Genomic DNA, 26,406 nt, shown 5'->3' on the forward strand with positions numbered 1-26,406 from the left:
CCTGGTCAACATGTCCACAGGTCACAGCACAGGTCTGGGAGGAGGCATCTGCCTCTGCTGGGTCACTGCCGTGCCCCCCAGCCCATGGTAATGCAGGGGTCTCTGCACTGTGCTCCATCCAACATCCCACAGGAGCTACCACACCAGGATCAGCCACCAGAACACACAGCCAAGGGGAGCAGTGAGCCAAAAACAAGGGCAGGAGGTTAGGGAGAGGAAATCAGAAGAGAAAAGGAATGGGAAAGGCCACGAGGCTCAGACACCAACCTGTGACTGGAGGCTGCTTAGCCCAGCAGGTTACAAGAACACCTTGTGGCACTGCTGCTACAGCTCCAGCTGCGTCTTCTCCTCCTCCTGGTAAGACATCCCAGCCCCTGGAGGATGCTCCAAGCCCCATTGCAGAGCCAGAGATGCCCAGCTGGGTACCCAGGGGCCGCTGCTGCAAAGGGAACAAACCAAGCAAAGCCTTTAGCAAAAGCTGTGAATTGCACTCACTCTCGGTGCTGATATGACTGTGCTGTTTACAAGAAGCTAAAATTTGTTTGCTGTGTTCTCTGATTCATAAAATCACAGGGTGGTTTATGTTGGAAAGGACCTTAAAGATCATCTAGTTCCAACCCCCAAATTAATAGATTGTTGGCAGCAAAAACCAGCACCCAAAAAATAACCAGGCTTGTATTTACAAGCTGCTGCACTCTAAGAATGATGCCATTAGGAGGAAACAAACCCCACGTACAAGCAATGCCTCCCTGAGTGGTGTGTGGTTTGCAGTTGAGAGCTCTGCCTGCAAAACCTCATGACCCATGGGTGAAACTTCTTTAATTAGCCATCTATTTTGTATTTTCCTAATTAGGCACTTCATTATCCATCCAGTTAGGACCACTCAGGGCAAGCTGGTGGGTGTTTAGGAGCACCAGCACAGGATGATGCCACGAACCCAGTGTCAAAATAATTACAATTGAGAGGAGAGATGTAGAGTAGTGTTCTCCCTGAAAAGCAAGCGAGGCCAGCCCGAGGAGGCAGGTTTGTGGAGAGAAGTAGGTCAGGAGTAAGAAGCAGGTTGCGATTTCCTGGTCAGTGGTTACTGAGGGAGGAGAGCAGGAGCCGCCTCCCTGGGCTGCCTCTGCACCACAAGAAGAGCTCAGTGGTCATAATGAAACAGCTGCTGCCACAAATGGGGGCAGATGCTCCTGACTGAGTGAGAAGGGCACCCACAGATGGTTGGAGAGGCTCCCAGTGACCCACGGGGCACAAAACACACCTGACTCAACAAAGAGCGCCAGAGGATGTGAGAGCCTGGATGAGAGATGCAGGAATTCAAAATGCAGTTTATTCCATCCAAGGTGTCACAGCAGTCCAGGGTGGTGGGTGACAGAGCTGTGCCTACAGCTGTCAGCTCCAGCTGCAGGCAGGCCTGAAGACTCTTTGGTTTTGGTTACATTGCATTATATACTTTTCTTTGCTGAGCATCTTAATACAGAAGAATCAATCTATACCTTAACTATTATCTATAGCCTATCATAACTACAGTAATTACCATATTCATGTCACTATTCTCCAATCACAAAAAGTTAGTATGTTACAGTTTAAGATAAAAGTTGTTTTTCATTTTTCTTGTAGTGGAAAATTCTGAGACCTTTTTTCTACTTGCAACATTGGTAGTCTTGTTTGCCTGTGCTCTCTTTCTGTTTGGTAAAAACATCTGTTTGTGGTGGGTTTATCCTTTGCTCTAAGCCATAAAAATCCCTTCTAACTAACACACCCTTTGCCTTCTTAATTATCCACTAAGACTCAGCAATTCTTTTCTTCTATATCAAAACTTGCTTTAATTTCTATTCCTTCTTCAGATTCTACATTCAAAAAAATCTTTCTGCCAAGCATGCATATCTGTTAAACTTTCTTGTCAAACTTTCATCCATCCCAACAAGAGGAGACATCAGAGAATTGTAGAATCACAGAATTGTGGAATGTTTTGGGTTGGAAGAGAACTCAAAGACCATCTCATTCCATCCCCTGCCACCTTCTGTTATCCCAGGTGGTCCAAAGCCCTGCCCAACCTGGCCTGACTGATTTAGACCCAACAACTCGCCTGGCCCACCCTGGGGAGGAAACCCAGGGTCCACCTGCACCAGGTGGATCTGATTTAAAGTGGTTTATGTGCAGTCAAAATGAAATACTAGAATGCTTGCATGGGTTTGTCCTGATTTAAATGTAAAAGGAAATGCAGGCTTAAAAACTCCTGCAGCAGCAGAAACCAAAGCAGAGGTCTGAGAGCCTGACTCAGCTCTGGATGAAAGAGGAGCAATGTCAAAAAAAGCAATATTGCTGTAATTTGATAAAATAGTAGATAGTTATAGGATCATGGAACATCCTGAGGGACACACAAGGATCACCCAGTCCAGCTCCTGAGCAGTGAGCTGTGCCAGGCTGTGCTCCTTGTGCAGCTCAGGGAGGGAAAGGGCAATTCCTCCTTTCCTAAGGCAGGACACCTCAGCCCAGCAGCAAACCAAGCTCTGCAGGTCCAGCTCCTGGTTCCTGGATGTGAGGGATCCTCATCCACCCCTTTAATTCCATCCAGCGCCTGTGAATCACCTGGCTGGGGAGCAGTGAGGTGAAGCCATCTGGCATCTCCCTGCATTCCTGCTCAGCCAAACGTTCAGCTGCGGGAGGAGAGGGTTATTATAGGGGAGAAAGCTTGCCTGGAGGGGGACAGGACAGACCTTTCCCATCCCAAATTCTCGCTGCAGCCCTGGAATGTGACGTCTCCCATCTCTTTTCCCACCATCCCTAGAGACCATCTCAGAGGTCTAAAAAGCCTCATTCCATTGCCACCACTGGCTGCAGAACCTCCCTTCACTGCTTTCAGCCTCTTCTTTGTGTCTTTTCATCTATTTAGGCTGCAAGTTCTCTTCTGCTCCCTCTTACTCATCTCACTGCACAGGAAAATACTCGACCTGTACAAAATCTCTCAGTGCTACTGCAGCACAAACCCCTTCTCTGTGTCTATTGTCAGTCTGAACCACCATGAAAAAACATTTTTAATATAAAATATTATTTTTATTCAGCACATAAGTTATTGAATAAATACAGATTAAATTTATCAATATTTTTATACTCTAAGCACACAGAGAATCATAAATACAGCCATAAATAGAAGACATAAATAGAAAAATAGATATCTGTTGGTTCTTTACCATTTTAGCACTCAACAAGTGGAATCAATTGCCTCCCAAAATGTTTTGCAATAAATCGATTGCAGCAGTGACATAAACCCAGACTGTGGTGACAACCAGGCCTGGTGGCACCAATGTCTGACTGACACCAGTGAGCAGGGATGGCCAGAGAAGGGAAATGGAATAGGGATGAAGAAGGGAGGGAGGAAGGTGCAGGATGAGGAATTTTTTGTGGCAGTGCTAGTGGACAGGTATTCAATTAGAGCAATTTACTGCCAAGGACAATTTCAGAAACTCCAATTAGTTTGATTCACCAAAATGATATAAACCACAATGAAAAATAAGTTTAAAAAAAAATCACTGCTTTCCCCTCTCACTGCCTAGGGCCACAAAAGAAACTCTTCCTCCCTTCCACCACCAGCTACCAACGATCCCCATCCTGAAACCCATAAATGAACAATATTTCATTATGAAACCCATAAATGAACAGCAAGAATCATGACTTTCAGGAGACAATTTGAAAGGGGAATGACGAGTTAAATTCCTGGAATGTGAGGCGGGCAGCTGTGGGATTCCACCAGAGGGATTTTTATGGGATTTACTCCCTCTTCCCCACACTGCCTGTCCTGATGGCTGATGCTAGGACTGGTGCTGGATGACGGGGGTGACACAGGTGCAGCCCACGGTGATGATTCTCTTCTCCAGGCGGTAGGAGGGGACGCAGCCGCGCTGCTCCCGCCGCAGCACCAGGATCTGCTGCTGGATGGGCACCGAGTTGAGGCCGTGGTCCTCCTGCCCCTGGGGGGTCACACAGCCCGACAGGCGGCACTGGGCATCGGCAATCACCCGCGGGAAGCGGTCGGGATCCTCGTCCAGCCTGGGAACATGGACACAAAACTGACTTAAGCACTTGTGTTACACTGCTATATTTTTCTGGAAAAGTCTCCTCGCTGGGATTTTTTCTCCTGGGAAGCTGAGAAGCCTCAGAGAAAAAGGAAAACAATATTGTCCTGGATTGTCAAGCAAATTGTATTCTATTTACCATCTGTACTGTGACCGTGTTCACAGGGGTCCGAGGATGAGGGAAGAGATGAGGATCTGACTCCATGTTTCAGAAGGCTGATTTATTATTTTATGATATATATTATATTAAAACTATACTAAAAGAATAGAAGAAAGGATTTCATCAGAAGGCTAGCTAAGAATAGAAAAAGAAGGAATGATAACAAAGGCTTGTGTCTCAGACAGAGAGTCCGAGCCAGCTGGGCCATGATTGGCCATTAATTAGAAACAACCAACACGGGCCAATCACAGATCCACCTGTTGCATTCCACAGCAGCAAATAATCATTGTTTACATTTTGTTCTTGAAGCCTCTCAGCTTCTCAAGAGGAAAAACCCTAAAGAAAGAATTTTTGATAAAAGATGTCTGTGACACTGTATGGCAGCTGTCTTCTGTTAAGTGGGCAGTTTTCCTTATCTCTTCCATAACTGTGGAGACATCTGATAACAGGCTATTGAATGTCACTGCATGACTGATAAGAGCTACAGTATCCCATTGTGAAATGTTCCGCCCAGAGGGAGGAGCTACCTGGATATAATCTGGAGATTCTGGAACACCAGCAGTGCTTTCCTCTCTTGGATTTCACAGAGGAACACCTGCTCTTTTCCCCTGGATTTTCAGAGGAAGATTACACCCCTTTTCTACAGTATCCCTGTTCCAGCAGAACCACATCTGACACTGCAGGAGGGCTGCAGCCACATTTCCAATTGGACTGCTACCAACACCCTGACCCACAGAGTGTCAGGTTGTGTTCTAACTCTGTCAGTGTTGCTCTAGTGTACTGCATTGTTTATCTTTTTTTTTTTCCCTATTAAAGAATTGTTATTCCCTGCTCCCATATTTTTTGCCTAAGAGCCCCTTAATTTAAAATTTATGGCAATTTGGAAAAGAAGGGGGGAAGGGTTTACATTTTCCATTTCAGGGGAGGTTCCTGCCCTTCTTAGCAAATACCTGTCTTTTGAAACCAAGACAAATATTATCTCATTTGCTTCTCCTATGTTTTGCTGCTTTGGAATGTGGCTGGGGATTGTTTATCCAACATGTGAATTGTTTTGACTTAATAGCCAATCATGGTTCAGCTGTGTCGAGGCTCTTGAGAGTCTCAAGTTTTTCATTAGCATCTTGTTAAGCCTTCTGTAAGTATCCTTTGTCTATTCTTTAGTATTAATATAATATAATATAGTATAATATAATATAATATATAATACCATAAAATAATAAATTAGCCTTCTAAAAACATAAAGTCAAATTCATCGTTCCTCCCCACAACGGGGAACTCCAATAATACCACACACCTTGATGTTGTGGTTTGGTAGGATCTTCAAGTTTATATCTCTATCATACTATTTAACCTGTGCTTTCTCACTGTGAGGCACAAAGGATTTCCTTATCCTCAGTGGTTTTACAATGATTTCCCAGAAATGGATTCAGCACTGGTAGGGTAATATTGCTGTACCATTCTTTAGGAGCTGATGAATGGAGTGGGGCTGGGTTAAATAATACAGAACTCACAACTGGCCTATTCATTTTTGTTTGGGTTTAATTTCAGTATTTGGATGTTTCTTTCTATTAGGAAAATGTGAAATGTCAATGTACTCACATCTTCTTTTCCTAGAGGCATAATTAATTTCATTATTATTTCAACCCCATGCAACACTACAAGCTTGGGGCAGAGGAGTTAGAAAGGTACTCAGAGGAGCTGGGGAAGGGTCTGGAGCACAAAAAGTAGCTGAAGGAGCTGGGAAAGGCACTCAGCCTGGAGAAAAGGAGGCTCAGGGGGGACCTTGTGGCTCTGCACAACTCCTGACAGGAGGGGACAGCCAGGGGAGTCGGGCTCTGCTCCCAGGGAACAAGAGGAAACAGCCTCAAGTTGCTCCAGGGGAGGTTTAGATTGGATATTAAGAAAAATTTCTTCCCTGAAAGGGTTGTTAAGGCCTGGCACAACTGCCCAGGTGGAATCACCATCCCTGGAGGGCTTTAAAAGCCATGTGCATGTGACACCTGGGGACACGGGTCAGTGGTGGCCTTGGCAGTGCTGGGGGAATGGTTGGACTCAAAGACCTCAGAGGGCTTTTTCAGCCTCAATGATTCTGTGATTGATAAAGACTGAAAAGATGATTAGGAACCATTCCAATGACAGCCCCTTGCACTGCAAACAGTTTTTCTTGAAGAAATCTCAGCCAACGTGAGAACCATATTCATGGGACTCTGGGCATACACTGAGAATGAACCACAGTCACCACAAAACACCATTTGTGGTGTGGCACTGCCCTCACAGTTTAGAGAACACCAGAACAGTTACCTGTAATCCCAAGGAGCGAGAGACCGGTTCCTGACATCGTGGATCATCCCAAAGGCTTGGTCTGAGTTGCTGATCCGGATGTCAACGTTCACTGTTGTGGGGAATTTGGGATCCTTTTGGTTCAGGCAACCTTCCCTCAGCCTGGCAGAGGCACCAGCCTTTCTGTGGGGTGAGCTCCTCACAGTGAGGGCTAAAAGCAGCACCAAAACCAGTGATCTGAACTGGGAGAGAGAAAGGTGTTGTTAATCCTGCCCAGTCAGGAATGAGAGAGCACAAAGAGCCAGGTCTTGGTTAGACTGGACCATCTTCATACTTATGTTTGTGTGAAATGGGACAAGATGAGCAAATAGCGAAATTATGTTAATGAAACTCATCATAACTGATGCTAAACTCTGATTTAAATTCTGATTCACTGTTGATTCTGCACCAAGAAGAGCATCTGTCCAACAAGCTATGAGGATCCTACTCTGTGGTCACACAGCACCATCTTTTCATCTAAAAACTGGCGTATGGACTCAGGTGACCCCTAAGCTAAAAACCTTGCCCAGGCACAGCTTTTTCAGGACAGTAAAAACTGGCCACCCACAGCCATCTGCTGGAAATAGCCCTTTTCCCAAGAAAATCTGTGATTCTTGGGCCATTTCCAGTAGACAGAGTTTTAGTAAATAATAGAATCATAGAATATCCTAAACTGAAAGGGAACCACAAGGATCATTAAGTCCAGTTCCTAAAAAGAAGACAAAATAAATGCAGGGCTTTTAAGAAAATCACAGGAGCTGACAGTGCTGCGAATGCTACCCAGGTTGAAATTCAAATTGCATCCACAGTGAAATTTCAGCAGTTTTGATGACATGTTGTCTGCAAAAAGGACTGTGCCAATCCCAATCAACAGTGCTGATGAGTGATAAATAAATAAATAAGTCCATCACACCCTTGTCGCTCAAACACCAAGCAGCTGCATCAGACACACCCAGCATCCCATTCAGCTCCCAGCAACTAAAAGGGTTTTCTGCACAAATCTGCATCCTGCTTTTCTCTCTTGCAGCAAATAAATCTTATCCTTTGATTTAGATATAAGTACTTACCCCAGCAGAGCTGCTGAAAGCCATGGTAACCTCCCTGCTGCTCTGGGTGGATGGTAGGGTGACAGGACAAGAGAATCCTCCTTCTCTGAGACCCTTTCAACCCTGCTTGTGTCTGAAAGGCAGTTGTTCTCTCCATTTTATAGCAAAGCTGAGGCACTGCCACCCTTTCCATTGCAGCACAGCTGGCTTACCTGACCCGAGTTTAGGAGCTGATATTGCAATTTTTAGCCCACTTCCTCCCATCTACCTCCAAAAAAGGGAAGGGCAAATACTACTACCAGCATCCCAAATCAGCCAATAGCATTTATTTAGACAGATCAAGAGATAAGGAAAGAAAAAAAAATTTTTTGGCAGGTGTTTTTTTTTTTTTTTTTCACTCCTTTCCACCCCCTTCATTCTAATAATATAATTCTTTCACCACAAACTCATGTGGATGCACTTCCACGTGCCTCAAACAAGCCCAACAGCAGAGATCAGTGAGCTGCAAAGTCAGGCACCCAGCAGGGGTCTCAAAATGAGAGCAGGACATGAAACTTCACCATTTAACCTCCCTTCAACTGCACAATCCACACCCACCCCGTGTTAGGGATCCCTGTGTGCTGCAGGGACTGGGCAGGGGAAGAATCAGTGCCATGGGGAATTCCTGCTGGGAGGATGGGCTGGGATGCCTTCCCTGCTGTGGTGACACTTTGTGGAGAATTCTGAACACTCATACACGCCCTGTGAGGGCCCTGACCACCTTTTCTAGCCTTGACCACCACCAGGAGCCCCATTCTGGCTCAGCTGTGACTCCCAGTCCCTGCCTGAGCTGTGCTGTTGGAATATTGGTCTTCCATCATTTCTCTGGCCCTGTAAACTGGGTGCAGCTTGGAGCAGCATTTCTGCGGGTTTGGCTCCTTGGACTTACATGGTGGGGAATGGAGCTGGAGCACAAGGAGGGGCCCAGATTTATGGAATAATCTGGAGCTAGTCCACCTTGATATCTTTAGTGTCAGAACCCAGGACATTCCTCTGGCTGCCCTGGAGGACTTGAGGCCCGGCAGGAGGCTCAGAGACCTTGGCATGGAGTGAAAAAACACCTCTGCCTTTGATTTTAGTCCATGGAAAAAATTACCAACTTTGTGTGAAGATTTACGAGCCACAAGAGTTTGAACAGAATGTTAGTGGATTAATCATAAAGGGGTTTTTAGAATGGGGGTTCAGGAGGCAAGATAGACTGGACATGCCCAGATTCCTCTTTCTCCTTCTTCTTAGCCTCCATCTTCTGGGTGATGCTGACATGTTTAGATTGGTTTAGAGTAGAAATTCACTGCCTAACATAGGTGATAGGTACTGGGAAATTATTGTAAATATTGTACAGCTAGTTTTTAGTATAAAAAGATAACACCGCCACGAGGGCAGCCAGTGTGCCACGAACCATCCTGCCAGACAGACCTCAGCAGGCCAGAGAAAGAACGTTAGAGATAAGAAACAGTAAACAACCTTGAGAATGAGAAAAGAAGAATCCTGACTCCTTCTTCAGCTGCTGGGCTGGGAAAAGAGACTCTCTAACACATCTTGGGGTCATCATGACCACAGAGACCCCCGAGGCTTTAGCACTCCCACACACAGAGTGAGTTACTGATCACCTTTATCCTTTCCTTTGCACACTTTGCTCCTGCTCCTGTGCATCCCACAAGTCTTGCACAATCCCAAAACACTCTAATAAGTCCCATGACCCTGTAGCCAGCAGGGTGGTGTGAGGAAAGCATCTCCTGACTTGTCTGGTGGGACTCATGTGGGATATGGTGGGACTTGGATTGGCCATCATCCTTGAACAGCCCTGAAAGAGCTGGGTCAGAAGTTTCATTTGAATCCCTCCACCTGGTCCTGTTCCTTTGTATTCATGGAAGATTTAATCCCTCTCAATCACACAATCCCCAATTAATAATTTATAGGAGAGGCAGGCCTGGAAATGGAAGTGGAAACAGAATTCTGCAGCCTGTGAGCCAGAAAGGAGCACCCACCAACTGGAAAGTTGGTGCATGTGGTGTTTCCCTGGAGCATCAACAGGTATCTTTGGGAGTAAAAGCTATTGTTATGGCAGGAAAAAAAAAAAAAAAACAAAAAAAAACCACATAACAACTTGATGAAGCTTATTTGTGGAGAAAAGCCCTGAGAGAAACCTTTCCCAAAGCTATGTAGCCAAGCTGGAAGGAAAGGACTAAAGTGTAGGACTCTCCGCACAAATTCATCTTCAGTCATCCAGGAAATCAACAGATTCATGACATTTTCAGTCCTACCCAAAAAAAACCAAAAATCAGAAACCTCTTACAAATTCACAGAACTTTCCAAGAAGGGATTGATGGTCCCTGCTGTCACGTCCCTTGAATCACAGCAGCAGAAATCTCCAGTGACTGATGCTTTACATCACTGCAGGATGTTGTCATGACTTTGTGGTCTGGTTTAACTGACAGCTCAGAGCCCAGCCACTCTCCTCCTGTACGTTTATCACATTTCAGGTTACCCAATCCACCTGAGGCAACACCAGTGCTGTGACACATCCTGTTCCTATTCTGACTGTCCCAAATATTCACCAGCGCATCTACTGAGATGCGACATGGAGCGTGGAGGAGCAAGAGAGGGTAGAATTACCAGAAATCCACTTTTTTTAGCCCAGAAGATGACCTCCTTTTTTTCCCCCTGAGCGTTCACCGTGAAAGGAAAGGGCACTGCCATGAAAATGGGTTGGATTGTGCAGGAATGAGGTTGAGTGGAAACGGTTACGGGTGACGAAGCGATGACGTTGTCACACCAAACACCAGGTTGTGAACCCCCACCACCACTTTCCACTCACTTCTTGTGTCTTCAGCAGCTTCTAACTTCAGCAGGGATTCCCTCTTTGACCCACAATTTCCTACAACTGAACTTGTCTTGACAAGTTGAAGTTCACTAAAAAAATTTCATCAAAAAGAGGCCACCCAACATGAATCATCACAAGGAAGGAAAAATACTTTTATTCCTAGAATCCCAGAATGACTCTGGTGGGAAGGGACATTAAAGATCACGCAGTTCCAATCCCCTGACATGGGCAGGGACACCTTCCACTATCCCAGGCTGCTCTAAACCCTGTCCTTGGACACTTCCGGGGATGGGACAGCCACAGCTTCTCTGGGCACTCTGTGCCAGGGCCTCCCCACCCTCACAGGAAAGATTATTTTCCATATATATAGGAATATAAAGTTATCTCAAAAAGCTTTTCCCTCTCACACATCCAGGGCTTGGAGCAGGGATGGGGACTTGGAGATAAAAGAATATTTTAAATCATCTTACAAGAACTCTTCTACTCTTGAGTTCCTATAAAGAAACAGCACTGCAGGATATGTTAAACACTTAGGTTCAGGTTTTCATGGATGATTAAATCACAGAATAATATGGGTTGGAAAGAACCTTACAGACCATCCAGTCCCACCCCCTGCCATGGGCAGGGACACTTTCCACAAGCCCAGGTGCTCAGAGGAGCTTCCACAACCTGCAGCAGCTAAAGGCTGAAATCACAGCCTCCAAAATCTCCAGATGACAAATAAAAATGTCATCTCCAAAATCTCCAGGGTCAAATAAAAATTTCAGCTGCAGCACAGGACACAACTTGTACTTCCAGCACATTGCTCCTGCCTCTCCAGCCACCTTTGGCAGCTTTTCCCTTGTCAACAAAGACCTCTGTTCCAATTGCAAAGGATGTACTGAAGTGGCCACCATCACATGGGGGATGGGAGTCACCCACAGCCTACAGCCAGCCCTGGGCTACAGGATGCAGAAATAACCAGCTTTCTCTACCCTGGAGCTCCTCCTGGTGTCCTCTCATGGGAAATTCAGTATTAGCGGTTCCCCAGCTGTAAGGACAGGGAAAACACAAAATCATGAAATTATGGAATGGGCAGGGACACCTTCCACTAGCCCAGGTTGCACCAAGGCAAATCCAACTTGGCCTTGGACACTTCCAGGGATTCAGGGGCCTCCCCACCCTCAATGGAAAAAAAATCTATCCCATTGATCCCTACCCTCTGGCAGTGGGAAGCCATTCCCTGTGTCCTGTCCCTCCATCCCTTGTCCCAATCCCCTCTCCAGCTGTCTTGGAGGCCCTTTAGACCCTGGAAGGGGCTCTTCAGTCTCTCCAGGCTGAACAATCCCAGCTCTCCCATCCCATCTCCAGAGAAGAGGATCTGTGTTTAACTTTCACCAGTTTTTGCTGTTTTGAACCAGACCTTGCCTGAACATCCAAGGTTGATCTGTACAGCACAATATACCCACCCAGAGATCCTTAGGCTGCAAACATGCAAAATCCCCTCCAACCCTGCTGTCATGGCTGTGTTGGATGAGAGGAGCTCCAAAATTTGGCATTTAGAGCTCACCCTGCAGCTGAAGTCCCTCCACAGCAGCACAAATCCCACCTGTGTAAGGGCAGCTGTGTCCCCACAAGTGGGAATCCTACATCCCCCCAAAGAGCCAGTCATGGGGTGAACAATAGAGACAGTTTTATAACTCAAATAAAGATTTATGGCACCCAGAAAGAAGGGAGCTGTGCAAGTGTCTGGAGACAGGCAGTGACAACAGCAAACCTGTTCAGGGGTTTCTCCAAAGCTCAAACTCACAAAGGCAAAAGAAACTAAAGAAAAACGCAAACCTTCAGCAGCTCTGGACTACAAGCAGTCAGAACTGATCGGATTGCGTGTTCAGCTTTTCTTGGAAGTTCGCCGTGCCCAGGACATGACCCCAGGCTAAAGGCAGGAGCAGGAGGAGATGGAATCCATCTGCGCCAGGGACACATTCCCTGGGCAGCTCTGAAACCTTCCAGGTTCCTTCCCTGGGGGCAAAACCCCCATCAGGGGTGTGAAATCTGGAAATTCGAACTGAGCCATGGGCAGTGGAACAGATCAGACTACATCTGGCCCTCTATTACCAGGAATCATCCTCCACAAGATGGGTGGAAGGGCAGAACCAACAGGACAGGCTTTAGGCACCTTTCCCTGTGAGACAAGCAGAGCTAGGCTATATAATAGGGGCAAAATGGAAAAAAAAGGGGGAAATAAAAGCTTCACTAACAGTGGAGTTCTCATATTGCTTCTCATCACCACTACTGCATGCTGGATTCCTTAATCCAGATTTTTTATTTAAAAGCTGGAAGTCTTAATACCAAAGCTAAAAACAATACATTAAAAACACTGACAATTTGCTCCTAGGTTTTTCCTTTTGTCCCCTTGCATAAACCTCTTCCCAAATACTCCACTCTGAAGACAGCAAGAACTTCCAGAGCTCCTGGCCAGAAATGCACAGCAAGGAAGTGCACAGACTTGAGCTTCCCAAAATCCAGCTCAGCCACATGAAGCATTCAAACACAAAGAGTCTCCAGGCTGAGAGTCCACGAAAAACTTGGGCTCCTGCACCCAGAGGCTCAGATTAAGAAGATAATGTCATCAGACACCATGATCTGGTTGTCATCCTGCATGTGGGCCAGGGCCAGCTTCACCTCGGCGGCCGAGAAGGGCTCGGGGTTGTCGCGGTTGATGGATTCCATCACGCTCTTCAGGCCCACAGACTGGGCATGGGAGGCTTTGAACACCTCCAGGAGAGCAGCCTTGAACACCTTCAACCTGGTCAGAAGAGAAGGAATCACCCGTGGAGATTGGAGAATAGGCACAAATCCTTCCACAAATCCTTCCACTTGTTCCCAGCCCAGGATGCCTTAGCCCTTCCCCATTCCAGCAGCAGCATTCAGTAGGAAAGGCAAAAGCTGGAGCTGGGAGCGTCACAGATCCATCTCCAGCATGGGACAACAGCCTGGAGCCACTGGGGGAGGTGGACACACAGGGACAGCCTCCACTCACCTTGGCTCAGACAATTCCACCTTCTTCCCTTCACCATCTCCTGAGGATTCAGGTGTTTTCGGAGGGTGTGCCTGAACTGGAGCAGAAGGAAGAGTTACCTTCACCCTGAGCCTGGTGACCAAGTACACAGAGAGCAAAAGTACTGAGCTCAGGATGGGGGGGTGATGCCAAACTGCCTCCCAATACTGTTATTTATGTTGTGGTTTGGAGGTGGATGGAAAAAAATTAATCAACAATAGAATGACAAAATGGTTTGGGTGGGAAGGGACTTTAAAGATCATCCAGGCCCAACTCCTGTCATGGAGGGCAGGGACACCTCCCACTATCCAAGGTTGCTCCAAGGCCCATCCAACCTGGCCTTGGACTCTTCCATGGATTCAGGGGCAGCCACAGCTTCTTTGGGAACTTGTGCCAGGGCCTCACCACCCTCACAGCCAAGAATTCCTTCCTAAAATCCCATCTAACCCTGTCCCATATGGATCTGTGGCTCTGAATGGCACTGTACCACACCAGGGACCACAGGTGACAGCAACATTGCTGCTCCCCAGGCTGTGCAGACCCAACAGCACCCTCAGGAGGAGCCAGGTGTCACCAAACCCAGGGACTCACCCTGTGGCATCTCCTCCTCAGCATCACTGAAGTCGTATGGGTCGTAGGAGCCATCGTCACCTTCCGTGCGCGCCTTCTTCCTTCTGGGAGGGAAAAGAGAGCTCAGCCAAGGGTTTGGGTTGGAAGGGACCTTAAGGATCATCCTGTTCCACCTTCTGCCATAGGCAGGAACACTTTTCTCTATCCTATGTTGCTCTAACTCCTGTTCAGCCTGGCCATGGACACTGCCAGGGATCCAGGGGCAGCCACAGCTTCTCTGGGAACCCTGTGCCAGTGCTATCCAGCCAGATCTTTATCCATTAAATTATGATGTCCCTCTACTACAAATGGGGTGGGACAAATCACCTGGGTGAGCAAAACATGGAGTATTTCCCCATGGCAACCTCAGAAGAGGCTGGTGCCCTTTGCACCATGTCCCTCCTACTCCCTTGCTGTGGCTCCTACCTCCTTGTCCTGCGCTCCTCCTTGTCCTGCGACTCCTGATCTTCCTCCTTCTCAGTCTCTGAGTCATCCTCCGCCGGCTTCCTGCGCTTTTTCTCCTTCTCCAGCACCTGTGTGGCAAAGGCAGGATGGACTGAGACATCACTTTCACTCAAGCTGCTTTTAGGAACCAACCCCAAGTACCCAAAATCCCAAAGTGATGGCCTGATCCCACACTGTGTCCAGGGAAGCTCACACCAGCAGCCCAGGGTGCTCAACTTGCACCAAGCCCAACCTTTTCCAATCTCAGGATCCCCTGGGAAGAGAGGGACACTTTTCCCCTCACCTTTTTGAAGTAGGCAAACTGCACCAGCTCCAAAGCTGCCTCAGCATCCTGCATATCCACAGTCTTGTTCATCCTGGCCTTGGCGTGGGCTGTGGAGAGGCGGATCAGGGTCTCCAGGGTCCGGGCTGTAATGGGGGAGGTCTGAGGGGACAGAGAGAGGTGTTTGTGTGACCCTCACAAGGCCAAGGTGGAAAACACCCATAAGAAGAGAGGCCTGTGCCTCAGTTTCCCTCCTCCTGGCCCAAGAAGGAGCTGCTCTCAGGGCTCACCCTGGCCACATCTGAGTTCATCTGGCTCTGGCTGCGCAGGCGGGAATACTCCTCAGCAATGTAGCTCGCCGCCTCCTCGGTCAGCACGGGCTTGATCATCTTTGCTACATGGATGTACTTCCTCATGAACTCCATGCTGACAACCTTCTCCCTGCAGGAATGCATGTACATCCGTATTATCCACAGTGGGGATGGGCTTCCCATCCATTTATACCCCTCCAGGGGCATCTAGGTGTGTAGGGAATTCAGCTCCAGATGTTCCCCACCTGCCTGGCACAAGAGATCAAGCAAGGCTCCCTTACCATCTGTGAGAGTCTGTCACTCATCTACAACAGCCGTGACAGACAGAGATGTAAGAAGCCTCTCCATCAAGGACTGAGACATGAAACCCCCATGTGAAAAGGCCCTTCTGCTCCTTCCAAGAACTGGGACTGAAACCCCCAACCTGGGGGAGGTGTGTGGGGGGAGGCAAGCTGACCAAACTGAGATGTTTGCCTCTATGTTTGGTAGCTATATCTCCCTCTTTCTCTCTCTCTCTCTCTTCTCTCTCTTTCTCTATCTTTTTCTCCCCCTTAATCCCTCTATTGCATTTTGCTGTGGTCACTCAATAAAGGTGCAGTTGTTTTGATCATCACTGCAAACCCTCCTTGTACCGTGTGGGTTCTTTTTGCATGCTGAGATCAATCCATGAACCATCACAAAACCCGTTCGTAAGGACGGATTGTGACAGCATCCTACCCATGGATCAGCTGGAGCATTGCTGGCTGGCACTGTCTGGATACTCAGGCCAAACCCATGAGCCCACAGTGCTGGACACCCCCAGGGAGCTCCAGGGTATGAAGGACTCACTTGCGGCGGTTGGGCCCGTGCAGGAGGTCATCGTGTTTCTCATAGACCTGCAGCTCCTGTTCCTCCTCCTGCATGAAGTCAGGGTCATCTGTAGCCAGCATCTCCACAGCACTGCCCAGGGGCATGGCTGGAAAGGGGAATGTACAGAGAACAGGATTTTACCCTCTGAAGCAAGAGCTGCCACCAAGGGGCTCACCCTCGGCTGAGGAGGGATGGGACTCACCATCCCCGTCCTGCTCGTTGGGGTTGCGGTAGCGGTGCATCCGCAGGACGTGGTCCGAGATCTCCTTGTCCTGCTCAGGGTCCATCTGGTCCAGCACAATGAAGAGCAGGTCAAAACGGGAGAGCAGGGAGTCCTGCAGGCCAATGTTCTCCATGGGGGTCTTGTACTGGTCATACTGGGGAAGGACAGCATGAAGGGTTACAGGAGAACCTCACGGTGAACCCTGGCTGCCAGGGAGGCTGGGAGGACCTCCTTGGGCCAGGCCTAAAAGGATGGATGGATGGATGGATGGATGGATGGATGGATGGATGGATGGATGGATACCACAACAAACCCAGCCTGCTGCAGCAGTACAACCACTTCTGCCCATCCTGCAAGGCTCTTATTTCCAAGGGAAACAAGTATTTTTTGTGATCCCTGATCAGACACCAAGATTGAGGCTCATTACCAGCATGAGGGTCCACTGGGCTGCCCAAACACCCAAAACATGGTGAGAAACCCCAGGAGCTTCTCTCTCCTCCAGCAAAGCCATGACCACAACAGACACCAAACCAACAAGGTCTTTGCTGTGCCATGCATCCAAGTCACTTGTCTGGGGGTGTAGGAATGTGCTCCCTGTTGACAGAGTGACAAAACTATCCTTTGTCCCCTCAGAAAGGAAAGAAGCCCAGAAGTTTCTCTCCTCGATTAGGTAAAAAAAGACATTTCATAGGACCTTAGGAATTTCACCTCAAACTGAAGGAGAGCTAAGTGGACAGAAGCCAAATAGTCTCACCTGGGCAATTAACTAAAAAAAGGAGTGAACAAAGAAACTAATCGCTTTTGTAAGGTGTTTTACCAGGAACAAAGACCTCCAGCACCTGGCTCGGTTTTTCTCTGTTTGTTATTTTGCTTTTTAATAAATCTTTTTTTTTCCAATACTGCAACAGTATTGGAAATACTGTTTTTTTCCAATACTGCAACAGAAGCCATCCGGCTGATTTTTATGCCTCCAAGGGTAGCTGAGCTATCTTGGGTGTGTTATGGACCTCTCCAAGAGCTTATGAGACCTGGCTCAAGGAGGCGATTATAACATGGGGAATCTTTTGGAATTGACCAGCTGCCTCCTCCCTTCTCCAGGGAAGGGCACCAGCAGCACTCACCCGGCCGTAGACGGGGTTGGCAGCAGCCAGGACGCTGCAGCGGGAGTTGAGGCGGGCCTGGATGCCAGCCTTGGCGATGGTGACCCGTCCCTGCTCCATCACCTCGTGGATGGCCGTGCGGTCGATGTCGGACATCTTGTCGAACTCGTCAATGCACACCACGCCCCGGTCAGCCAACACCATGGCTCCTGCTTCCAGCCGCCGCTCCCCTGGGATGGGAGGGGGGAAAACAGGGTCAGACAGCCCCCACTGGCCCCACACATCTCCTGCCCTGCCATACCCATCACCCCTGGGATGAGGGTGAACCTCAAGGAGCAGCAGAATCCTTCGTGGTTGCTCTGTGACCCAACTCTACAGCAGAGAATGCTTAGGGTAAGGATCAGGGTTAGGAATGTGTTCCCATGAGGAAGGCTGCTGCTAGCCTGTGGGGTACCACAGGTTTTTCGTTGGTTTTCGTTGGTTTTTCTGGGTCTGGACTGAAGGCACTTGAGACACTAATTTGTATTCAAGTATTTAGTATTTCTTATCAGTAAAACAGTCTCACTACTGTGAGTTCGGCAGCTTTTCATTAGAAGGCACAAAATGGCCAACAATCTCTTGTTCCAAGGTCTTTTAAGACTAAACTATCCAATTAAGAACTGATACCTAGATTATTTTCCCTTTTAACCCAATAACTGATCCCACAGAGCCTGCAATGAGGACTTTTCTGCCCAATTACAAAATGCCACCCAAGCCCATGAAGAAGAAGGAAGAAGCAGCATGAAGAAGAAACCCAGGAGGACACCCTGTGCCCTCCATCTTGCTTCCATCCACAACATACTAAAAATCCCAAAACCTAGATTTCTCACCAAGTGATACACCTACACTACTCTCTATAATCTATTTCACACTTTTGCAGATTCTGGTCTATCTTGAAGTCTAGGAAACTTTCTCCATGAATGAGGGTGAAAGTCAGTGCTCCCCTTGGGGTCAGGGCACCTCAGAGCAGACAGAGAAATATTTCCCATGCCCTGGATTTCCACACTAGCCCTCAGATGTGGCACCAAGTGGAAGAAGAGTAAAGAAAACCACCACCTAAGAGAGGTGGAAAAAATATCCCAAAACACAGGATCCCATGATCGTGAATGATTACCAACATAAAGCTTCTGGTGGAGCACGTCCTGCAAATGTCACTGCAGAGCCAACACCATAAAATCACTAAGGCTGGAAATGACCTCCCAGATCATTGAGATGAGCAGCCTTGGATGTCACAGAGCCCCTCCCAGGAGCTGACAGCCACCACCCCAGAGCTCCTCACCTGTCTCCTGGTCCGTGGTGACAGCAGCAGTGAGGCCGACGCCGGAGGAGCCGCGGCCAGTGGTGGGGATGGCCCGGGGTGCTGTGCTCAGCACGTACCTCAGCAGCTGGGACTTGGCCACAGAAGGGTCTCCTGGGATGGAGAATGGCAGGTTTAGGAATAACTCATCCCCTGGATACAACTGCATCATCTCCCTGTGTCTGGTTTGGGGGTGTTCAGAGCGGGGGGAAGTGGAGGGGAGAGGGAATAGAAGGGTTTTGTTCAGACTTCATAAAACAAGGTAAGCAGATGATCTTCCCACTAGCATCAATAAACCCATGGGAGGAAATAGGGAAGATGGAGATAAGAGACTTGAGGTGATAGGGATGGGACAAGAAGCAATGGGGACAATTCAGAAAATAGGAAACTCCAATGGGAGATCAGAAACAAAAAAAAAAGTCTCCTTGACTATGGGCAAACACTGGGATAATGGCTCACAGATGTCATGGAACGGTTTGGGTTGGAAAGGGCATTAAAGGTCCCCTAGAACTATGGGTTTGGGTTGGGTTGGAAAGGACATTAAAGGTCACTTCATTCCACCCTCTCCCATGGGCAGGGACACCTTCCACTATCCCAGGTAACTCCAAGCCCTGTCCAACCTGGCATTGGACACTTCCAGACATCCAGGAGCAGCCACAGCTTCTGAGGGCACCCTGTGCCAGGGCCTCACCACCCTCAGAGCCAAGAATTCCTTCCCAATATTCCATCTATCCCTGCACTCTGGCAGTGGGAAGCCATTGCCTCTTCTCCTGTCCTTGTTCCAAGTCCCTCCTCTCCAGCTCTCCCTTTAGGCCCTGGAAGGGGCTCCAAGGTGTCCCTGGAGATTTCTCCAGGCTGAACAACCCCAGCTCTTCCAGCCTGGCTCCAGAGCAGGGGAAGTCCATTCCTTGCAGTCCTGTCCAAGGTTTCCTCTGCACTCCTTCTAACAGGTCCATACCTTTCTTGTGCTGATGACTCCTCATCTGGACACCTCTCCATCCCTGGACATGTTCAAAACCAACTGGACATATCCCAAAACAACCTGACCTACCAGTGACACTGGCTCAGCCCTGCACACATCCCTGGACCAGGAACCTCCAGATGTCCTTCTAATCTCAGCCACTCCACAAAACTAAATCCAGAACCTTCCCTCACCCCCACCAAGACCAGCCAAGGGTGCCTCTCTGCCCTGCCCTCCCAGACCTATCAGCAAGATGTTGATGTCTCCTCGGATGCGGCTCCCGTTGTCCAGGATCTTCTCCACCCCTCCCAGCAGCATGCAGAGGATGGCCTTCTTGATGTACTCGTGCCCATGGATGCTGGGAGCCAGGGATCTGGCCAGCTGGTCAAAGATATCCTAGGCAGAAAAGGCAGAGCATGGCCTGTCACGTGGGCTGGAGCCAGCAAGAACAAGCAATACTTCAAAATACTTCATTTCAGCCCAAATTTCAGCTTATTTCTATCACAGAGCCACATGGATGAAAATTATTTGGAAAGGAGAAGATTGTTGGCCAGAGTTTTCTTTCACAGTGGGATTTATCTGAAGTCCAGGACCATCTTGTCACTGTCACCCAAACAAGCATTGGAAGCAGTGAGAGCAAGGCTTGCTACTCTCTGTGCTACAAAGGAAAGCTCTGAGCATGAGAGGCTGGGGCAGAACCCCATTACCTCAGTCAGGGGTGAGAAAAGAAGTGTTTCTCCTGCAGAGCAAATTCTCTGGAAACCTGCTGGTAGGGTCAAGACACAGCAGAGCTGCCAGCAGGAAGGATGCTCAGCAAGAAGTACAGAAGCAGCAAGAAAAACAACAAAACAAAATCATAGTCTAAGCAGAAAATTCAAATAAAATTAGTTAGATAGTCCAACAACCTGTTAAGAGACTTGAAGAGCTACTTGCAAGCCAACAAGAACCTCCTTAGCCCTCATGCCAAGCTGAACCTTCATGCCTGGACACAAGATTTAGATACCTTGGAGCGGCTCTTGCTGAATCTCTTGATCTTGGCGACGTCTGAAGCAGAGTAGAGAGGCCGGAGGTCTTTGCTCATCTGCTTCACGTGGCAGGCAATGAGGATGGTCCTGGAGAAGGGACACAGCTGTGGTCAGCTCTGCAAGCCCCACAGAGACACAGCAGAAGCTTCCACAGGGCCATCACTTGTTCTAGGAAACCCTGAAAGGGAGTGGGAAGCTTTGACAGCTGTAGCACCCTTGATCTGACTGCTGGACCATCAGTGGAGCATCTTTAAAGCATCCAAACCCTTCTGGGCACAGCTGGAAGTCACAGCTGCATATTGTGAGGGGAGACCTCACCACAATTTAGAGCTTCCTCACAAGGGGAAGTGGAGAAGTGGCACCAATTGGGTGCTCTGGTGACCAGTGACAGGACCCAAGGGAATGGCTGGAGCTAGGTCAGGGCAAGTTTGTTTTGGATATCAGGTTCTTCCACCAGAGGGTGGTCAGGCACTGACCAGGCTTCCCAAGGAATGGGCATGGCCCCAAGGCTGCCAGAGCTCCAGGAGAGTTTGGACAACACTCTCAGAGCTGCACAGGGTGGCATTGCTGGGATGTCCTGTGCAGGGCCAGGAATTGGACTCAGTGATCCTTGTAGGTCCTTTCCAATTCAGCATATCTCATAAACAGGATCAAGGTGCAAACCACTTCCAAGTGATTTAAGCCACTGTTTGACCCAACTCTCTGATGGCCACCTGCCAGATCTCACCTTCCAGAGACCCAGCCAAACAGGGTGAGAGGGCTGAAGCCCCAGGAAGACCCACCTGAAAGTGCCAGAAGTGTAGCCCCCTTTCTTCCCGGGCAGGCAGCGGTACGTCCCCACCACCTGGATGCGGTCCCCAGGCTTCACCTTGTCCACCAGGTCATCATCCAAAACCACATCCACCGAGCGTGGCAGCTGCCCTGCCGGGGCCTTCTCAGGCATCTCCTGGATGGTGATGGTCTGGTGGTCCTTGTAGACTGAGAGGCCAAACTCTGTCTCCAGTGGGTTGTTCTCTTCATCCTAAAGCAGGAGCCCAAATTAAAAGATGAGCACAATTTTTCAGGAGAGCAGGGAGGACACAGGGTGCATCACCCACCCTGCACAAGGCTGTTCAGCAGGACTGGAGGCTGGAGCTCAGCAGCTCCATACTGGAGCTGGCACATTCTCCCTAGAGGAAACTGCTGCTGGTTCACCTCACCTTTGTGGGGTAGATGGAGCTGGATGGGAAAGCATCCAGGGAGGTCATGTCTGTGTATCGGCGCTCAATTGTTTTCTTGGTAGCTGGGCAATAATGGACACTCCGGACGACTTTGGGACGCACCAGAGAGCCTGGGGTTGGAAAAGGGAGGAGTTAGGGGCTGGGATGTCCTACCCCTCTGCCCCCAAAAGGGTCTCCAACATTAAAATTATTTGGGTCACAACTCACTGTCAAACATGGGCAGGACTGGCTGATTTTAAAGACCATCCCAACACTCAAGACCTTCAGCCAAGCTCCCTGGCCCAGGTTTCCAGGGAAGGAACATTTGAATTGGAAGGAACATTCTAGATCATGTTTCACTCCCTGCCATGGTCAGGGACACCTTCCACTATCCCAGATTGCTTCAAGCCCCATCCAACTTGGCCTTGGACACTTCCAGGGATTCAGGGGCAGCCACAGCTTCTCTGGGAAACCTGTGCCAGGATGTCCCCACTCTCACAGTCAAGAATTCCTCCCCAGTATCCCATCTAATCCTACCCTCTGTCAGTGTAAAACCATTCCCACTTATCCTCTTGTCCTGTTCCTCCAGACCCTTGTCCCACGTCCCTCTCCACACCACAGCTCCTGGAGGGCTCCAGTTCCTTCACACCAAACCCCCAGCCCCTCCATGTTGCCCAGTCTCACACTTTGTCACAATGCCCTCCACACAGACGATGCAGCTGAGGAAACAGGCTGTCAGTGTCCGTGGGGACACGTGCTTGGAGCCAAAGCTGCCCTCCAGCCCGATGTAGAAGTCCTCGTACTGCTTGGCATAGGTGGCATCAACGGAGGCGACGAAATCCTTCAGGGCACGCTGGAAGGCAATCAGCTCCTCGAAGGCATTGCTCAGGAGCCTGCAGCACAGGGAGGTCACAAAAAAGGGTCAACTCTTTCCTCATCAACGCTTTTTCCCATACCCCTGCTTGCTCCACAAATTTATCAGGAGGTGAAAAAAAATTGAAGTCTATCACAGCTCTGTGTGAGGTGCACTGGCTGTGAGGTGCACTGGCACCAACAGCTAACAGGAGAACAATTCCAAGTATATCTAAAAAGCCTCATGTGACCCTGGCCAGACTGGCAAGGCTGGTCCAAAATATCCCTGAGCATTCTCAAAAAGGCTGAGAGAAGTGGGTCTGCTCAGCCTGGAGAAAAGAAGACCTTAGAATCTCTTCCAGTGCCTAAAGGGACTCCAAAACAGCTGGACAGGGCATGGAACAAGGGCATGGAAGAAGAGGACAAGGGGAAATGGCTTCATGCTTCCAGAGGGAAGGGTTAGATGGGATATTGGGAAGGGATTGTTCCCTGTGGGGGGGGCGGAGGCCCTGGCTTTCACCAGACGACAAGGGTTTGGTGCTTTCTTGTGACAAGTGACCTGCAGAACATGGGCTGGACCTTTGAAACTCCTTTGAAGCCCAGTGCCCCAGGTGTCCCCAGGGGTCCCACACCCACCTGCTGGCTCTCTTCTCGTTCTTGCGCCGCAGGTCGTTGATGTTGACGATGAGCCGATACTGGTTCTCACTGATCATGTCCCGGACCTTGCTCTGGTAAATCCCTTGGTCTTCCTGCAAGTGGGAGTGGGGGGAAAGACACCCAAAAAACAACTCACTTTGCATGTCAGCTTATGTGAAAAAGCCCCCAGGGGCCCATTCCTGCAGAGCTGGATCCCCTTTATCCCACTGGCTAAGCAGGAAGGGGCAACAGAGGGACCAGGTGCTCCCTAAACCCCGGTAGGAATGGGGGGTACACAGGGACCAGGTGCTCCCTAAAGCCTGGTAGGAATGGGGGGGACACAGGGACCAGGGGCTCCCAGACATCTGGGGTACATGGCAGGGAGGATCAGGGAGCTCCCAATCCCCGGAGGTATGGATTAGGGGGGACGGATGGACACAGGGACCAAGTGTTCCCGAACTTCGGGAGTAGACATGGGGCAAGGGCGCACAGGTATGAGATGCTCCCCAGTCCCCCAGGATACAGTGGGGAGGGGGACATGGGGACACAGATCAGTTATCCCCCAACCCCGGGGGACACGCAGAAGACGCAGCACCCGCGCATCCCAGCTCGTCTCACCTCATCGTCCAGGAAATCGAGATAATCGCGCTGCGCCTCTCGCAGCTCCGCATCCTCCAGCCCGCCCGCCGGCGCCGCCATTCTGCCGGCCGCCCTGGGACGGATCCCTCTGCGGCTGCTGCTGCTGCCGGGGAAGGCGGTGAGAGCCGAGGGAAGCCGGACTGGCCCCGCGATCAGATCAGGCCCCGCGATTTACTCAGACCCCGCGATCCGCTCAGGCCCCGCGATCTGCCCCCGCCACGCTCCCGTTTCGCGCCAAACGCGGCTCCTTTCCCGCCACAGCGCGGGAAACCCGCCCCTGGCCCGCCCCTTAGCGCTGCTGATTGGTCAGCAGCTCCCAGCGCCAGCCAATGGAACGGCGAAATAGTGATGGACATGACGTTCAGTCAATCAAAGAGCGGAGGCGGTTTAGGGGCGGGGCCAAGGCGGGGTACCGGGGATTGGATTTGATCCCAGTTCCGGCTCTTGGAAGTCACCGAGGGGCTGAAAATGCCGCTTAAGGGAAAAAAAAGAATATTTTAAAAATCAAACAGGAAACAACAAAAACAACCCAGATAGAATCCCAAACCAATAAGAACCCAACAAAATCTAATGAAAAACTAATTAAAAACTAAGGTATTGGTTTTTATATTGTATTTGGGGAGCCCCGTTTCCGGGTGTTTTTACCCCATATAGGGTGGGTGGGCGTTGTTTTTCCTCCCGGTGTGATTCCAGCAGTTTGGGGGTGACCGCACAAAATCGACAGGTCCTGTGGAATTTGGGATGGAAAAGGCGATTTTGGATGTGTTTTGAATCCCAGAATAAAGGTTTGGGTTGGAAGGGACCCTAAAGCCCATCCCATTCCACCCCCTGCCATGGGCAGGGACACCTCCCACTATCCCAGGTTGCTCCAAGCCCCATCCAGCTTGGCCTGGGACACTTCCAGGGATCCAGGGGCAGCCACAGCTTCTCTGGGAAACCTGTGCCAGGATCTCCCATCCTCACGGGGAAGAATTTTTTTCCCTAATATTCCACCTAACCCCACCTTCTGGCAAATTAAAAACCAGTCCCCTTTGTCCTGTCACTATCTGCTTGTGTAAAAACTCCCTCTTTTCTCCAAACCTCCCTTAAGTTTCCTAAGAGGAGGAAGGAATTCCTGTTGGAGGCAAGAATCAACAGGTGCTGCTGCCTACAGTGAAACCTGCTGCTCCCCCTTAAAAAACCATCACAGTATGCCTTAAAAATATTTATCTAAACTCTGTTTAAAAATAGAAAAAGAATAAAAAGCATGACAGAACTATTTTGTTCAGCAGGGCATACCGTGCACATAAACTTGGCCGTGTCCCCTGGATACTGTAGCTCACAGCAGTTTTTCCAGGGTAATCCTGGTAATAAATCTTCACCCCGGGATCTGCTGGGCTGTGCAAACCCCGAGGCACAGAATTCCCACTGCCAGATCTCTCCAGAGGGAGCAGCTGCCATTGGAGCTTCGGAAGAGGAGCAGGAAACAACCTTTGCCCCATTTCCCATTTTCTGCTTGTGTGCCTGGATCAGATCCCTCCCTGGAAATGCCTGGCAACTCTGTGGCTTGGGATACGTACGGACCAAGTCCTGGATACTTGTCCTGCTCCTGAGAGATTTTTTTCACATTGCTCAGTGTCAAAGTGAAAGTTCAGAGTTTCATTTTTAGGCCTTTTAGCCCTCTTGTGGAATAATTTGATACAGTATTCAGATTGGCACGTTGGCATAAATAAATGATCTTCTGCTTTATTGCTGTTTTCTTACTTTTTCTCTTCTATTCCTTTACCTTTTCATTTCTTGTCTTTTTCCTTTCCATTTTTCTTATTTTTCCCCTTTAATCTTCCAGGTTGCCCTGCTAGCTCTAGAGATGCTCCCTGCAGCTGGAATAGCTCCCCTGCTTCTGCACACTCAGCAGGACTCATTTCCCTCCAGCTGCTCCTCAAATCCACCCTTCCCTCTGATTTGTTCGACATTTCTTGTTTTCATGAGTGGAGAAAGCACAAAGAATGAACAGCGACAACCTTTGGTGTGCCCTTGGCATTCTATTTCTATTTCTATTTCTATTTCTATTTCTATTTCTATTTCTATTTCTATTTCTATTTCTATTTCTATTTCTATTTCTATTTCCATTTCTATTTCTATTTCTAATTTCTATTCACATTTCTAATTTATATTTATGTTTATGTTTATGTTTATGTTTATGTTTATGTTTATGTTTATGTTTATATTTATATTTATATTTATATTTATATTTATATTTATATTTATAGTATTTAATGGTTATTGTTTGTATTTATAATATTTGGTATTTAAATTTATATTTATAATGTTTTGTGTTTATGTTTATAATATTTAATGTTTGTATTTTGTTTTTGTTGTTGGGTTTTTTTTAATGGGCATGTTATCCACTGAGGATCTAAACTGGCTGAAGGAATCCATGTACGTCCCTAAGGGAA

General features: G+C 48.7%; 2 protein-coding genes across 3 annotated transcripts; both read right to left on the minus strand.

Annotated features, from left to right (window-relative positions):
- Nucleotides 1-3,812: 3,812 nt before the first annotated feature.
- LOC132071466 (interleukin-17F-like) lies at nucleotides 3,813-7,646 on the minus strand. Its single transcript, XM_059469062.1, has 3 exons — nucleotides 7,623-7,646; nucleotides 6,538-6,758; nucleotides 3,813-4,050 (listed from the first exon to the last, which is right to left on the minus strand). The coding sequence occupies exons 1-3, from the start codon at nucleotides 7,644-7,646 to the stop codon at nucleotides 3,813-3,815; spliced, it is 483 nt and encodes a 160-aa protein (XP_059325045.1).
- A 5,100-nt stretch (nucleotides 7,647-12,746) lies between these two features.
- Nucleotides 12,747-24,166, minus strand: MCM3 (minichromosome maintenance complex component 3). Of its 2 annotated transcripts, none has more exons than XM_059468326.1 (17): nucleotides 23,951-24,166; nucleotides 23,333-23,445; nucleotides 22,529-22,737; nucleotides 21,845-21,975; nucleotides 21,428-21,666; nucleotides 20,624-20,732; nucleotides 19,863-20,016; nucleotides 18,642-18,773; nucleotides 17,345-17,553; nucleotides 16,203-16,377; nucleotides 15,980-16,106; nucleotides 15,131-15,281; nucleotides 14,862-15,002; nucleotides 14,540-14,646; nucleotides 14,096-14,175; nucleotides 13,487-13,562; nucleotides 12,747-13,252 (listed from the first exon to the last, which is right to left on the minus strand). In XM_059468326.1, exons 1-17 carry the CDS (start codon nucleotides 24,029-24,031, stop codon nucleotides 13,054-13,056), a joined length of 2,433 nt encoding a protein of 810 aa, XP_059324309.1. In that variant the 5' UTR covers nucleotides 24,032-24,166; the 3' UTR covers nucleotides 12,747-13,053. The 2 variants fall into 2 exon arrangements, with proteins under 2 accessions (XP_059324309.1, XP_059324308.1); XM_059468325.1 differs by having other exon boundaries at nucleotides 14,096-14,178.
- Between the last annotated feature and the right edge of the window lie 2,240 nt (nucleotides 24,167-26,406).

Source organism: Ammospiza nelsoni, chromosome 3, assembly GCF_027579445.1.
Source record: "Ammospiza nelsoni isolate bAmmNel1 chromosome 3, bAmmNel1.pri, whole genome shotgun sequence".
NCBI lineage: Eukaryota > Metazoa > Chordata > Aves > Passeriformes > Passerellidae > Ammospiza > Ammospiza nelsoni.

Excerpts from the sequence above, each read along its gene's own strand:
- MCM3 (XM_059468325.1), bottom strand. The coding sequence starts at position 24,031 with ATGGCGGCGCCGGCGGGCGGGCTGGAGGATGCGGAGCTGCGAGAGGCG. Across the intron at positions 23,446-23,950 it reads TCGATTTCCTGGACGATGAG|GAAGACCAAGGGATTTACCA; the intron begins GTGAGACGAGCT and ends TCCCACTTGCAG. Across the intron at positions 17,554-18,641 it reads CACCACGGACCAGGAGACAG|GGGAGCGGCGGCTGGAAGCA; the intron begins GTGAGGAGCTCT and ends CTCCCATCCCAG.
- LOC132071466 (XM_059469062.1), bottom strand. The coding sequence starts at position 7,646 with ATGGCTTTCAGCAGCTCTGCTGGG. Across the intron at positions 6,759-7,622 it reads CTTTCAGCAGCTCTGCTGGG|TTCAGATCACTGGTTTTGGT; the intron begins GTAAGTACTTAT and ends TCTCTCTCCCAG. Across the intron at positions 4,051-6,537 it reads CTCGCTCCTTGGGATTACAG|GCTGGACGAGGATCCCGACC; the intron begins GTAACTGTTCTG and ends CCATGTTCCCAG.